General features: G+C 35.4%; 1 protein-coding gene across 1 annotated transcript in view; it reads right to left on the minus strand.

The window, feature by feature from the left end:
* LOC126816216 (uncharacterized) overlaps nt 1–13,768 on the minus strand; it is an 86,261-nt gene that overhangs the window by 16,697 nt on the left and 55,796 nt on the right. Inside the window, exons 4-7 of the mRNA XM_050542515.1 lie at nt 5,455–5,587; nt 4,212–4,280; nt 3,681–3,781; nt 2,662–2,743 (exon numbers count right to left, since the gene is read on the minus strand). Of these exons, the coding sequence (XP_050398472.1) occupies nt 2,662–2,743; nt 3,681–3,781; nt 4,212–4,280; nt 5,455–5,587 (385 nt within the window). The remainder of the gene's footprint in view (nt 1–2,661; nt 2,744–3,680; nt 3,782–4,211; nt 4,281–5,454; nt 5,588–13,768) is intronic.

A 13,768-nucleotide genomic window follows, 5' to 3' on the forward strand; every position in this document is an offset into this window, starting at 1 on the left:
AAGTGTCCGCATTATGACTCTTTAGGTCAATAGTTTGCCAGGCAACGAAACATACGCCCTACGGGTTGACAAAGGTTGTCGCATATTTATTATTTTCTGGGTAATTGGTGGCATTTACAAGACAATTTCATAGCGATCAGACTTAATTTATTAATTTATATAATGCAAATAAATTTCATATAGATTGGATGATAACTTCGTTTCACTAATTCAAATGATGGATATAGATATTTATTCTTTTGTAGGTAATTGGGGGCATCTACAAGAAAATTTTATACAGATCAGATTTAATAATTTAAATAATGCATATAAATGTCATATAGATTGGATGATAACTTCGATTGACTAATTCAAATGATGGATATAGATATTTATTCTTTTGTAGGTAACTGGGGGCATTTACAAGACAATTTCATAAAGATCAGATTTGATTTACTAATTCAAATAATGCATATAAATTTCATACAGAGCGGATGATAACTTTTGTCGTTAGAGCGTTCACAAGGTTCAACAAAGTGAAACAAGGGCCATTAATTCAGATGTAATAAACGGAAACGGATGATAATTTTCATCAATCCAGCATTAAGAAGGTTGAACAAAAGGGAAAACAAGGCCATAACTCTAAAAGTAATTATTGTACTTTTCTGGAATTGCATAGGCATCTTCGTTTCACTTATTTCAATAATTCATGTACATTTCACAAAGATCGGATGATGATTTTTGGCGTTAGATCATTCACAAGATTCAACTAAGTGATAAAAGGGCCATAACTCTAGATGTAATAAACGGAAATTGCTGAAATTCAATAGGATTCTTCTTTTTACTAATCGACAGATAACCTTTGATGTTAGAGCTTTCACAAGGTTCAACAAAGTGAAACAAGGGTCATAATTCTAGACGTAATAAACAGAAATTGCTGAAATTCAATAGGATTCTTCGTTTTACAAATTTAAACAATGCATATAAATTTCATTCAGATCGGATGATAACTTTTGTCGTTAAAGCGTTCACTAATTTAAATAATGCACAAGGGCCATAACTGGCTTCTGCATCTCACTGATGTAAAATTCAAAACAATCAGATGATAAATGTAGTCTGTAGTGTGGTCATAAGAAATTGTGAACGATGGACGGACGCGCGGACAGACGGGGCGACGGGAATATACGACCCCATTTTCATGTGGCGTATATAAAAACAACAAATCTTTACGTTGTAAAAGAAGAAGTTTGAGCGGATTTGTGAAGCACTACATGTTTTGTATCGGGATAATACTATGAATATATTTCTTTAAATATATAATCTAAATACGTATAACTGTAATTTTTTTTATTGAATTGGGCTGTAACTTGGCTGTGTAAAACAATGTATTAAATCTCAATTGGATGCCTCAAAGTGTGAAGCTCCCGTCAGACCAAAGCTCGATGTGGTTCAGATCTAAAAAGTTTTGCGATTCATAATTTCTAGCAGGTCGCGTATAATCACGGCACAGATTTGGTGATATTACTTCAACCAGACTCCGGGACCCACAGACTCGGTAACTATGTGATGTCGATACCATCAAACACGGCCCCCAACACCCACTCAACACGACCAACGCAATGCAAGAAGACCTTAACACGACCGAACGCGACCCCGATGTGACGCAACAAGAGAAGGGGATGTTCACTCTTGAATATTCAGACACGATGGAATAACTGATTATGTTGTATGAGTCACTTCGTTTTAAATGCATACGTCGACATAGTGCATGGCGATATTTCGCGAACATGTCGACATATACTACCGCGAAATGGAATATGTCGGCAAAGCTTTAGAATAACCATATCTTAACGCAAACGTGCACATTTAAAACGAAATGGGAACATATAACACAGCGCTTTGACTCAACTGACACGGCAAGATTGTCTTTTCAGAGATAAAATCATCAGAACAATCACAATATGTTGTCATATTTCCAACTTAATATTGCGGTATCTATCGCGCTATTGACTCCTATACACTACCATAATTTTATACTATTCAGCAGAGGGTGTGATGGATCTGGACAGGATCTGTACAGTATCTAGACTGAAGCAAGTTCGTCGTTTTGCGGCCGTGATTAATTCGAGTAGGTCTTATCAAAGTCTTGTTGGATATGGGATGGAGCGAGTTAGTCCTGGACGACCTGGACCGTCACGATCACTCGTCAGGAAGAGGTTGAGTTGATGCCTTTTCAACAAGATCCGCTTCCGATTCACCAAGACCTGACGGCGACCTTCGCGATCCAAGAAGACCATCTCCAGCTTTACAACGCGACTCAAAATATATATGATTACATGTTAAATAAAACAGGAATATTTTTAAAAATCAAAGCATATGTATAATAACAAAATATAATATCTACTCGTAGTAGGAAAATGCAATAGTAGAACGATAGTAAATGTTTTAGAGAAATGACTCCTAAGGGGCTACTATATGTATCGTGCACTAGGATCGGAGTAATTAAATATAAGTCTCAATACCCTGAAAATAAGAAGGCACAGTCTTATCAGAAACAAACTTTGTTTTAAAAGTTGTGCATATGGCATTTATTACTAGAAAGGCAGGTGTTTATAAAATAAATATCTTATATAGCTTACTCTGTAATTAATCACAAGAAATTACCACGAAGAAGTGACCCACCTTTTCCATAAATTTTTGGAACTTTTTTAAACTTTTGTTGATTGGAACCAGAAGTTCCTCAGCTTTTCGTCCTAATTTACTTCTGTAAAGAAATATAATACATTAAATTGTGGGTTTAAATTTAAAGACATGTTTCCATAACGTGTTAATGGGTGCAATCGATAACTTCCAAAGCAAGTTATTCATTTGCCTAACCTGTCGCACTATTATTCTTGCTTTTTCACCTTTCTAGCGTAAAACATCCATGCGCATTGCCAGGACGTAACTTCAGAGCAACGGGGGAGGGGGGGCTGTAAAATTGACGGACAATGTATATCTATGGTGGACAATATTTTTACATGGGACGCTTCGCCCCCCCCCCCCCCCCTTTTAGTTCGGGCCTGCGCATTTCCAAAAAACAATGGGCATTGTCACGCTAACAAGCCAAAGTAGTTTGAACCCGTTAAAGCCACGACCTGCAAGAAAAAAAGTTACATCTATAGCGTGTTCTTTTATTAAAGAAATATGTTGTTTTAGAGGTTATTCAAATCCATCAAATCTAACTTAATTTATAACCATTTTAATTTTATATTGGGGTCTATCGATGTCACCTCGACATTATCATTTCTCTTATACAAATATAGTTTTGATAATTGTGCAGCCAATTCTTTACGCAGTTATTTTTATACTAATTCCACCCTTATACGATTTTTGTCACCGCAATGGCCCGCAATGTGTCGTGGCAACGCGTGACCCGTTTGCACCCTGTTCACGCAATGTACACGCATAAGTTACGCATTGGTAAGCATTGAAACGCAATTACTTTGTTCATGTCTGCTGCTGGTAGTGGATTCCCACCCCGTCGGCGGGGTTCGCGTCGAGTTCGCACAGTATTTACGCATGGTTCACGCAAGTGGCACGCAAGTGGCACGCGCCATTCCGGGAAGGAAAATCGTACGAGTTTCAGGGTGGCTTAAGATGTACTTGTTGTGTCTTTAATATTTAGATGTTGATTAATATAAATAAAGTTAGCAACCCACCGGAGTTCTGGTGACAATTTACTATCTTCTAAAGCTTCTTGAAATGGATAAAGAAACATTTGATAAACTGGCCAGTTCTCTAACATTTTAGGTACACGGTCCTGGAAAAAATAATCAGCATATGTATTCTTTGTAATCTTTGCAGCTTCTTTATATTTGATGATTCATTGTCTTGTATATTAAAACCGTTTCCAAAATTCAGAAATACAAATCATTCCGTCATTAATTATTTATCACATTATTTATGTATAACATACAATATTATCGAAGTAATACAGAAATGCCCTACATTTATAAGTGACTCTGTAAAGGCACCAATTACAATAAGATGCACTTGATATCAATTTAGATTATTTTTTTCTCAGAAACATTGACATATAAATAAGATTTATTATTCTCTAAATAACAATTTCAAAGAAACCATTTTGCAACAAAATAACCATTATCCATTTCAGGTTTGACCACTCAACCAGTCCCTGTGATTAAAACCACAACTGAGTAATCTCTTTTAAAAAAAGACTTTAATCTTACAACAGATACTTTATGGCTGGTTCTTTTCAGTCTTATGGCTTTTTTCATTAAATCCATTTCTTCCTCAATCTGAAGGGGAAAAGAGAAGTCTCAGCTAAACAAATTTAGGTTGGATTGTTTCAGAATGTCTTGGTTTATATATAGACAGATTTGCCCACTTGCCCACATTGCAGTAAAGAATCTGTGATGATATTCAAGGCGACACTCAACATGAAACTAACATTAAAATTGTATGCGTTTTATTTCAATAATTCGTTTGCGCGAAGGTGAACCGGGGGGCCCACGGCGTTAGGTAGGCCACCCTAATCCAGAACTAATTATTGATTTGCGGGTATAACAAGTCATATAATCTATAACTGGTTTTAACTTATAATAGCATCACATTGTTGAAGAACTATAATCTCATCATCATCAAACCTCTGTCTATAAGTTTCTCACAAAAGACGCCATGGGTCCTTACTTCATATTGAGAGGAAAATGTAACTCTTGAGAAAATGAGGGAATAATCAGAACCCCTGAGTATGTTTGCCATTTTCTTTGTCTAATATTATTGTGAGAATCAGTAGGATCGGACAGTAACTAGATCTATAAACATACTAAAGTTGTTGAAAAGGTCAAGGGATATGTCTCTTGAGCTTAAAGTGATGCTTTCGGCAGTGTTTATAAATAATAGGTGCCAAAAAAAACCCTTCATTTTTCATTCCCTTTGAAGCATCGATGGAATCCAATGAAGTTTAAAGTTTCGTCGACACTTGACATGGGCTATTTTGCCTGTAATTTTTATTTCTTCGAGTTGTACAAAAGCGATACTCTTTTCTGCCTACTCTTGCACGAAATATGTCTACCTTCGTTCAACATGCACCATACCCTACAATGTGAATCCAATGTCCTAACCACAAAATCACTGCTGCAATATTGCCGCATGGTTCACTCTTGTCAACAATACATTATACAGTTTAAAAAGAATCGCGTCTGTGTGTTCGCAAGAACTGATACAGGCTACCGAGAAAAGTATAACCACAATCTGCCTCTTGCATGACACGCGCCACAGCTTTGCCCTAATGCTTGGAATTTCGATAAATGTATAATTCTGAGGTTATTTTGAATTCGATATTATACAAAATTTATTACATTAATTTTCTTGTTGAAACCATAAGTTGTAAGCGGTAATGCCGCTTTAAGATATGGAATGAGACTTCTTGAGACAAGAGAAGAATCTCTTATCTGTATTTAAGGGGTTTACCTGTTTTGGAAATGTCGCCAGTCTCTTTAAGTACTTTTGATAATCATCTTTGGTTTTAGGTTTGGCATACATCGTCCAAAATGGTCCATTAGTAATCCCCTCTAGAAAATTGATAGGATTCAAGGCACCATAACTAAAATAATAACGAATACTTATAGTAAAGATTCATATTGATTTTGGCAGAAGCATTGTCAGGCATTAATGGTTGTATACAGTACGCCTATGACCAAATGGCAAAATAGTTGGCAATCCGAACTGTTTTGGGTCAATTGTCTGAATCCTTATTCGAGGCCAGCAAAATAGTTAGCTGGCAATTAAAAACGCAATATAGAACTCTCGACACTCGCATCGATAACACACTTGGTGATATACAGCACAAGCGTTTGACGGCTCGGCCACTTATGCCACATCGAAACCAAAACAGGTAACAACCGTTGACGGTTTTATTCAGAAAACGACACTGTTTCAAATAAACAATATGGACAGAGATTTTAATTTTAAACCAGCACCGGATTCATTCACTTGATTTGGTAGGCCCTATACTCTAATCTCTTACAGTGTCTATGTTTAATCTCAATGGTGTTCCGCGTGTTTCTCTTTTCGAATTGGGATTCGTTTGTTGTGTTGCATGATGCGGTTTTCTTGCACTTTCTTTACTACTGTATTGAATAAATGTTATACCTTATACGTGGCTCTTACCGTCTTCATTAGCCCAGTTCGGAGCAGAACAGTAGGACGTTAAACCCCATTTAATTTCATTTCACGTGGCTCTTAAACATACATTATGCAAGAGCTAAATCTGCCTATTGCAGGCCTTTACATAAACTATTAATTAGATATTTGTTAACATGACAAGACCATAATCAACTCTCGATTCTATCTGATGGGTCCGCTTTTCCACAGATTTGAATCCGATTTGCGGTTCAACAGCCGTTAATGATTAACCGTAAAATGGATAATCGAGACTTTGTTTATTATCGTAACAGCTGTAACAATGACGATCAGGCTAAATTGTTATTAAAATGAGAATTCCCGGATTAGAGTGAAGTAATTTGACTGAAATTTTCAGTATATCCCCTTTACATTATTTATATTTTAACTATTATAGGAGAACTGTCAACTTCTCACCTAATCTTCCATAATGCCCCTTTAAAATAATGTTATCTGTTATTTAGAATGCACTATGCAGTTCGTCAATATTCTCTTCTTTAATAGAGGACATTCAAATTATTTATAAATTGAATATGACACATGGAAACTTGTATCTAACCATATTTTATTATTCAATTATTTATTGATTAAAGAATTTACTATAGTAAATCCACAACATTTGTCGGGTGGTTAATTTCCTCAAAATTACAATACAAACAACTTCGATAGGGTGGAACCAGTTAGATATGTGCTAGTCTGTTCAAAGTAATCCTGGCAATATACGATACACTCTGTCATAATTATCTGTAATTATTGACTGTACAATTACCGTAACCAAAATTATACCATATTGTACACAAACAGACGACAATAATTTCCCGCGTCGACTAAAGAACGTGATCAGTTCTTAAGCAGAAGCAGAGACCATCATTATTCCTTTCTATGCTATCATTAATTCTATTTTTTACCAATAATCCTTCTGGAAGTTCTGCAAGAGATTTAGCGTTTTTGTGGAGCGGTTACAAAGTTTAAATGGGAATTTCATCTGGTGGTTTGGTGATACTATTTGTACGTGTTTTTGTGCCTTTCATTCATGGTGTGTTTGAGTTTCATATAAACATTACTTCAGACATGCATGGTAAAGGGTACGATCAAGTTAACCATTTTCAAAAGACCGATGATCGTTCAACTAGGTTGCCTATGAACTTAAAGGTGGTGCAAATAAACCAGTTTACAAATAAAACAGCTCGCTACCTGTTTTCAAATTTAGTCCTTTTTCTAAGCTGGCTTATCTTGGCCGTCTGAACAGGTCAGCTTTCTGGCAGAACGGATTCAGGTGTATTAACTATAATCTCTGACAATGGTTTCGTTTTTAGTTCGATTGGCTAAAAAAACACCGGCGTTTTTATAGTCCCTGGACGCCATACATTTCGACTGTGTGACGAGGTACTCTTTATCGAACTACAATCTCTTCTAACTGGCAAATTATTTGGCTCACCATAAAACATTTATGCACAGTGTCAACTTTGCATATGTTCATATTTTGAACATGCACCAGAAATTTGATCTGATTGGATTGGTTATTCTGTTATCTTTTCATTAAATGTTTCTGCTATTTTCTTTAAAGTTCATATTAAATTAAGTTTATGACTGAAAAGTTATTTTTCTCGTCTGCTATTAATTAAAAGAATAGATTTAATCGAATCGGAATGTCAGTAATTCCGGAATTTATTTATTTAATTCTTATATAACTCTACACCATATTTACATAGTTTTGGCGTATGCAGGATCGTTACACCTGGTTAGGGTCGGTCGGGGGAACAACATGTTGAAACTCCTTAAATTGATATTTAAGAGGGGCTTGGTGTTAAAGTAGGTAAGTCTCTAACTCAAAATCATCTAAAGTCTTCGACATTGAAAACACAAGTTATTTGTCAATTTAAATCAACATTGATGCTGTGATCTCACCGGTAAAAGATGGGCTTCTGATATCCAATATTTAAGACAAAATAAACATTTTACCATTGGAATCGTGTACCATAATGCGTCAAACGGTGACGCCATATTCTTATCTGGAGAGCATGCACAATAAATACTATCGGTGTGTACTGGAATAACCAGACGCCAGAGATTGCCATTCGATTGAGACTTCTGACGTATTTCGCCGAACATAACTGATTGGATATTAGAGTAAAAACGGAAACGATTGAATGTAAATCAGTTTATATACATTAAACATACATTATGCAAGAGCTAAATCTGTCTATTTCTTTAGGCCTGAAATGTTATCTAAATTATTAATTAGACATTAATTAACCTATCCAGATCATAATCAACTCTAGATGGCATCGCTAGCCTGCGATCTTTAGTGGATTGTGAGCCGATTTACTGCATAGCTTTCCTTCACGATTTAACGATTAAATGCATAATCGATGCTGTTTATCGTACTGACTTTAGTAATGATGATCAAGGCTAGGCGGAAAAATTCAATCGCTTTGTTCTCGGTTCATAGTGGATCAATTTGAAGGAAATTTTCAGCAAATTGCCTTTACATTATCTAGTTTTTAACTATTATAGTGAAAACTGCCAACTCGTTATCGAATCTCCCATAATGTATCTTTAATATTACATTATTATATGCGTTGCGGCCCATTGTGTTAATTTCTAGGTCCCAAATATTAGCGATTTATTTCCTTTAAGAGGAAAACGGAGCAGTCGTCTTTCACAACCTACATGTAAATACGCCATTGTTTCTAAGAGAATTTTTTTAATTTCACACACAAGGCCCTGCAAGTAAACCAAAATGTCTACATGATCAACACTTACTTACGAGAGGAGTAATACTATTGTTAGATACTAATGCGTGGAATTTAATGTGTTTGCCAAGAACTGTATAAATGTATTGTACAATTTTAGGTCCAAATTGTTGATATTAACATTGAGAAAAGTATGCATTTAGTAAAGTTCATAGTGGTTCCTTTTTTTCATACTAATTTCACGTCTAATGATTTTTATTATAACAAGTGAAACTATCCTGGAAACACCTTTCCATCATTATATATATGATATATCTCATTTGGTATTTCATTGTGCCTTTTCATAGTATTTATTTTGAATGGTAAGTGCTCGAGACAAATACCATACAGTTAACAGTTATTTTGTTATGCTATTTTTTAAACCTGTTAGATTATAATCTACATATAGTTTAGCAGTACAACAACACTTTAAACGTTAGGAACTTGGTCGCCACCCGAGAAGTAATTGTTTTATACTACTTACTTGTCAGCTTTAATCGTAGTTTTCGATTTTATTCTTCTTAAATGAGTACACCCATGGCTATATTCTATAACGACAGAATTAACTTTAAAAAAACTCTCCAGGCGCCTCCTTCAAATGTCACACGTCCATACTGTCTCCAGCGAAACCAGAACTAATAATTTCAAATTGGAGATGCTAGAATCACGACTAAGATAATTTCGACACACAAAATGGCCAGGTTTGATCTATTTACTAAAACCATCTTAACAACGCCATATCGAAAGATCTGGTAGTTTTGATGATGTCACTAACCAGTATTTTGAACGAGGCACCTAGAATTCTTCTAAAGTTGATCCAAGTAGCTTTCATCATTGTCATCACTTCTTAAAATTTCTCAATATATTTTTAAATACCTCGTGTTAAGCAAAAGACTATGGCTCACAAGAAACACGGGGTTGACAAGTTGACGAAAATGCGTAAAATGCCGACACTTTTTAAAATTCTACTGGTTAAAATGGTCTCGTGCGTATACCTGTTTCGGGGATGATTTTACCTGACGGCAAGATCGTATAGACTATACTCCAGCTAAGTTGATCGGTTTCTGTCTGTTATGGTTAAAGTAACGATTCACCATTTCGTTAAAATATCAAATTTCTTAGGCTTAATCCACGGTAATATGTAATCATATTTAACATTTAATTCAGAAAACAAAATCAAAATATAAACGCTATATAATCTGACGGCTTGGATTCAATTGGATTTAAAACGGGCCGATCAAGTTTGTTCGCCCAAATCAAAATGGCGGAAATCTTAGATCTTATTACATAGCGAGCAGCATAGATCGATGAAATTTGAATTCAATACTTTTTGTAAAGGGGGTGAAAGCGTGTCATTTACAGGAATAAATCAATTCTGTTTTGGCGCCAGTGATGTCAATTTTGGCTAAAATATTGAGATCAACATGCTAGAAAAATAACAGATTTCTTTATCTTGTAATTCAAAATTTATTATAGCAATTATCCCACGGACCAATACAGGGCAAGATAGCAAGCAACAAAATCAATATTTTTCATAAAACTGGGATTAATATGGATAAACTAGAGATTATAAAGATGTTTTGTTCAGAAAATGTGGAATTCTTATGTCAAAACATCCCAATAATTTATAGATAAGCCGCCGGTAAAAATATAATTACTTAAATTTATTACCTACACGCAGCGTGACGCACGTGCTATAGATAAATTAAGGTAGATACCTTAAGCTTATTAAATAATTATACTATCTATATCTTTATTATTCCACATCAAAACATTCTTCTAGGCAGAATTTGATCCTATCTTATTGTAGGCAGAAGTCTGCTATCGTCGTGTATGAAACTAATTTAGATTGCGACATGCAAGTGCAAATGCAATTGGGATCACCTGTAAATAAGAATTATTGAACTTGTTAACCTTGAAGTAGAATCCAATATTTAAAGGTATAAATTTGGGGTTAATTAAACACAGTTTTCCAAGAAACCAATTTACGGTAACGCATTTAGCGCGGCGAAACATGTGATTTTTGTAATATTATTTCTTAGAGGTACATTTGGTTTTGTCGAATTTAGAAAGATACAATGGCTTTCATAAAACACTTAAATGAAATTGATCTAAACCGCACTTTCCACTTCCCGTGCACCAATCTAAACAACTTACAAAAGCAAATGGCTGACATATAGTACGGTAAATGTACAAATTTTAAGACAAGTTGCAAGCGATCAAGAAAGAGTAAATAAAATAGAAGTGGTTAGATTTTTCTTTTTAAAAAAATGGGTATAATGGTTTAAAACACTCCAGATTGGAATTCAGACACGGAACAGTAACTTATTCTTATAAAACCGACCATTAAGCATAGTTAAGATTCTATCTTGTCTAGAATGAATGTTCTTAAGTTGTTTAAAATCCTTTTACATTACAAGGGGTGTTGCAGAGACATAATTACAGAACTTTAATGATGCCGATTCCCATTAAACAAGGCATCAGTCACGAGTAAAAGACCATACTGAAGTTCCAGACATTTTTGTACAGACGGGTGTAATTTCAAGATGGATTGTGTCTGATCGATCACCTGATAAGCCTTCTCAGGGCTGATCTGGTGTTAAAGAGAGAGGCTAAACTTTTCGTTCGTTTGTAATGAAATTTATATTTTCACTGATTCTGTAACATATAATTTAAGTTGTTAATATTATTAAGAATCTTTTAATGGGATTTAAGTTTATATTTCATTAACTGCAGACATAAAGGCGAATGTTTAAAACCTTGGTTGTCGGACGTTTTGCTGACCACAATAATCGATTGCTGACAACTTTAAACAATGCATAAGATTCGTAAAGCGACTAGCCTGTCTCCCTACGGTCCTGGCGAGGTTGTTAGATCTCTATTGACACGGCTGCGTCTTTTTATTTTAGAATTGAATCTGGGTTGCGATTTTCCCTTTTCCCAGTCATGATTGGCCTTTTTGGAAAGTTTCTTCGGAAATATTGTCCGAGGTATAACTCGCGGTGGAAGGGGAAATTAACCCGCAGCTAGCAGTGGTAGATTATTGGACATTATAATGATTAATTAGTAAGCTGCCAGTCGGTATTACTACTCTAAGATATTAAGCCGCCGGCCGGTATTACTACTTTATGATATTATCAACTTGATTAATCCATTCACAAATAAATACATACATACATACATACATACAATACAATACAATACAATACAATACAATACAATACAATACAATACAATACAATACATGCATGCATGCATGCATACGTACGTACATATTGTTTTGTAGGTAATGGGGCGTAACAATCCATGAAGTAACTGTCATATTAAATTTGATTGGCTTCTTGTCATTCCTAATTATTGTACAAAACCTCTACCTGCATTGGCCCAGAAAGTTCATCGGGATTTAAAGAAGTGGTTTCCCCTTGTCAGTGATGTAGGACGGAGGGTCTGACAAGGACAGCTGTCTAGTCTTTCGGATGGGACGAAAAACAGAGGTCCCGTGTAGATATTGGCATGCACATATAAACGATCCCTTGTTAGTTGGAATTCGATATAAGTGTATGCCATAGTGCCGCTGCCCGGACAAAACTTTCCTCATAGCACACTGTATGGCGTATGACCGTCTTCATTAGCCTAGTCGGAGCAGAACAGTAGAACGTTAAACCCCATTTCATTTAATTTCATTTACAAAACCTCTACCGAAAAAAAATGAAAATCAATGATTCTTCGTATCTAACTTAAAACAGCTGTGTATAAAAATTTCAAGTCATTCGGACAACGTTAGTCTCTATTGGTCTCTAAAGAGTCCACAGGCAATTATGGCGACAACCGGGCCGATAAAAACAACTGAACCATTAAAGCTGGCCCTGCTGGTTTGTTCTTAGAAATTGACTCTTCTGATCAATATAAACTACTTCTTCAGTAGACCTTATATTTACTTCTTTGGGCCATACAATCAAGGAATTGGCCCGACACCATCGACTGTAGAAATGTATTTACCGCCAGCTGAGGGGCTCACAGTTTGTACATTCACTACATTGTGGAATTTTCATAAAATTGGTGATTTTTGTCTCACATACCGCAGGGTCCTCCATAAAGCGCGATGTCCTGTGCGATTTTCTAAAAGACAATGCACTTGGTCGAACATGACCGTATTCGTCCTGGTGGTCAAAAGACAACCCACGACGAAAATGTATTTTATATGCTATCAAAACGTTCCAAACCTATTGTATCCCAGTTTAGACTTTTCTGGTCTATATCAAGAAAATTTGTTTGAGTTGTACTCAAAGTTGTTGATAACTATGTATACCGTCTGTGATAATTTATGTGTATGAATATGTGAAGACTGACGAGCGCCTACGTGTGGTTTCAAACAACAAGCATTGCTATGGCATCTGTTTTACAATACAAGTATGCAAACCACGAAAAACACCCTGTTGTTTTCACACAGTTCACTAGAAAGATATTTTGGGTCCATTAATAAAGCATCGTTAAAGTAACATTATGTTCAAACACGTTACATGATAGAGATGAGTATAACAAACGCCTATCATAAGACGAATGGTGCCTATCGTGAGGTGCTGAAGTTGTCTATACCGAGATCTTTGCTTGTGCTATACACTTATAAAGATTTGTTCGTGTGTAATCAATATTCTAGTTTTTGAATAAGCACTCTCCGACAACTTGTCTTTTACGATGGGTTGATCCAAATTTCAGCTTTCATAGTCATTTAGAAAATGGATATATAAATCGTAACAATTTTTAAATTGAAACTTCACTTAAATAAATAAATGTAGATCTTAACGCCTGCTTCCACAAAAGGGATATCGCAGTCAAATATATTTATCCATATATTCATACGAATTAAA

Source organism: Patella vulgata, chromosome 1, assembly GCF_932274485.2.
Source record: "Patella vulgata chromosome 1, xgPatVulg1.2, whole genome shotgun sequence".
NCBI classification, from domain to species: Eukaryota; Metazoa; Mollusca; class Gastropoda; family Patellidae; genus Patella; species Patella vulgata.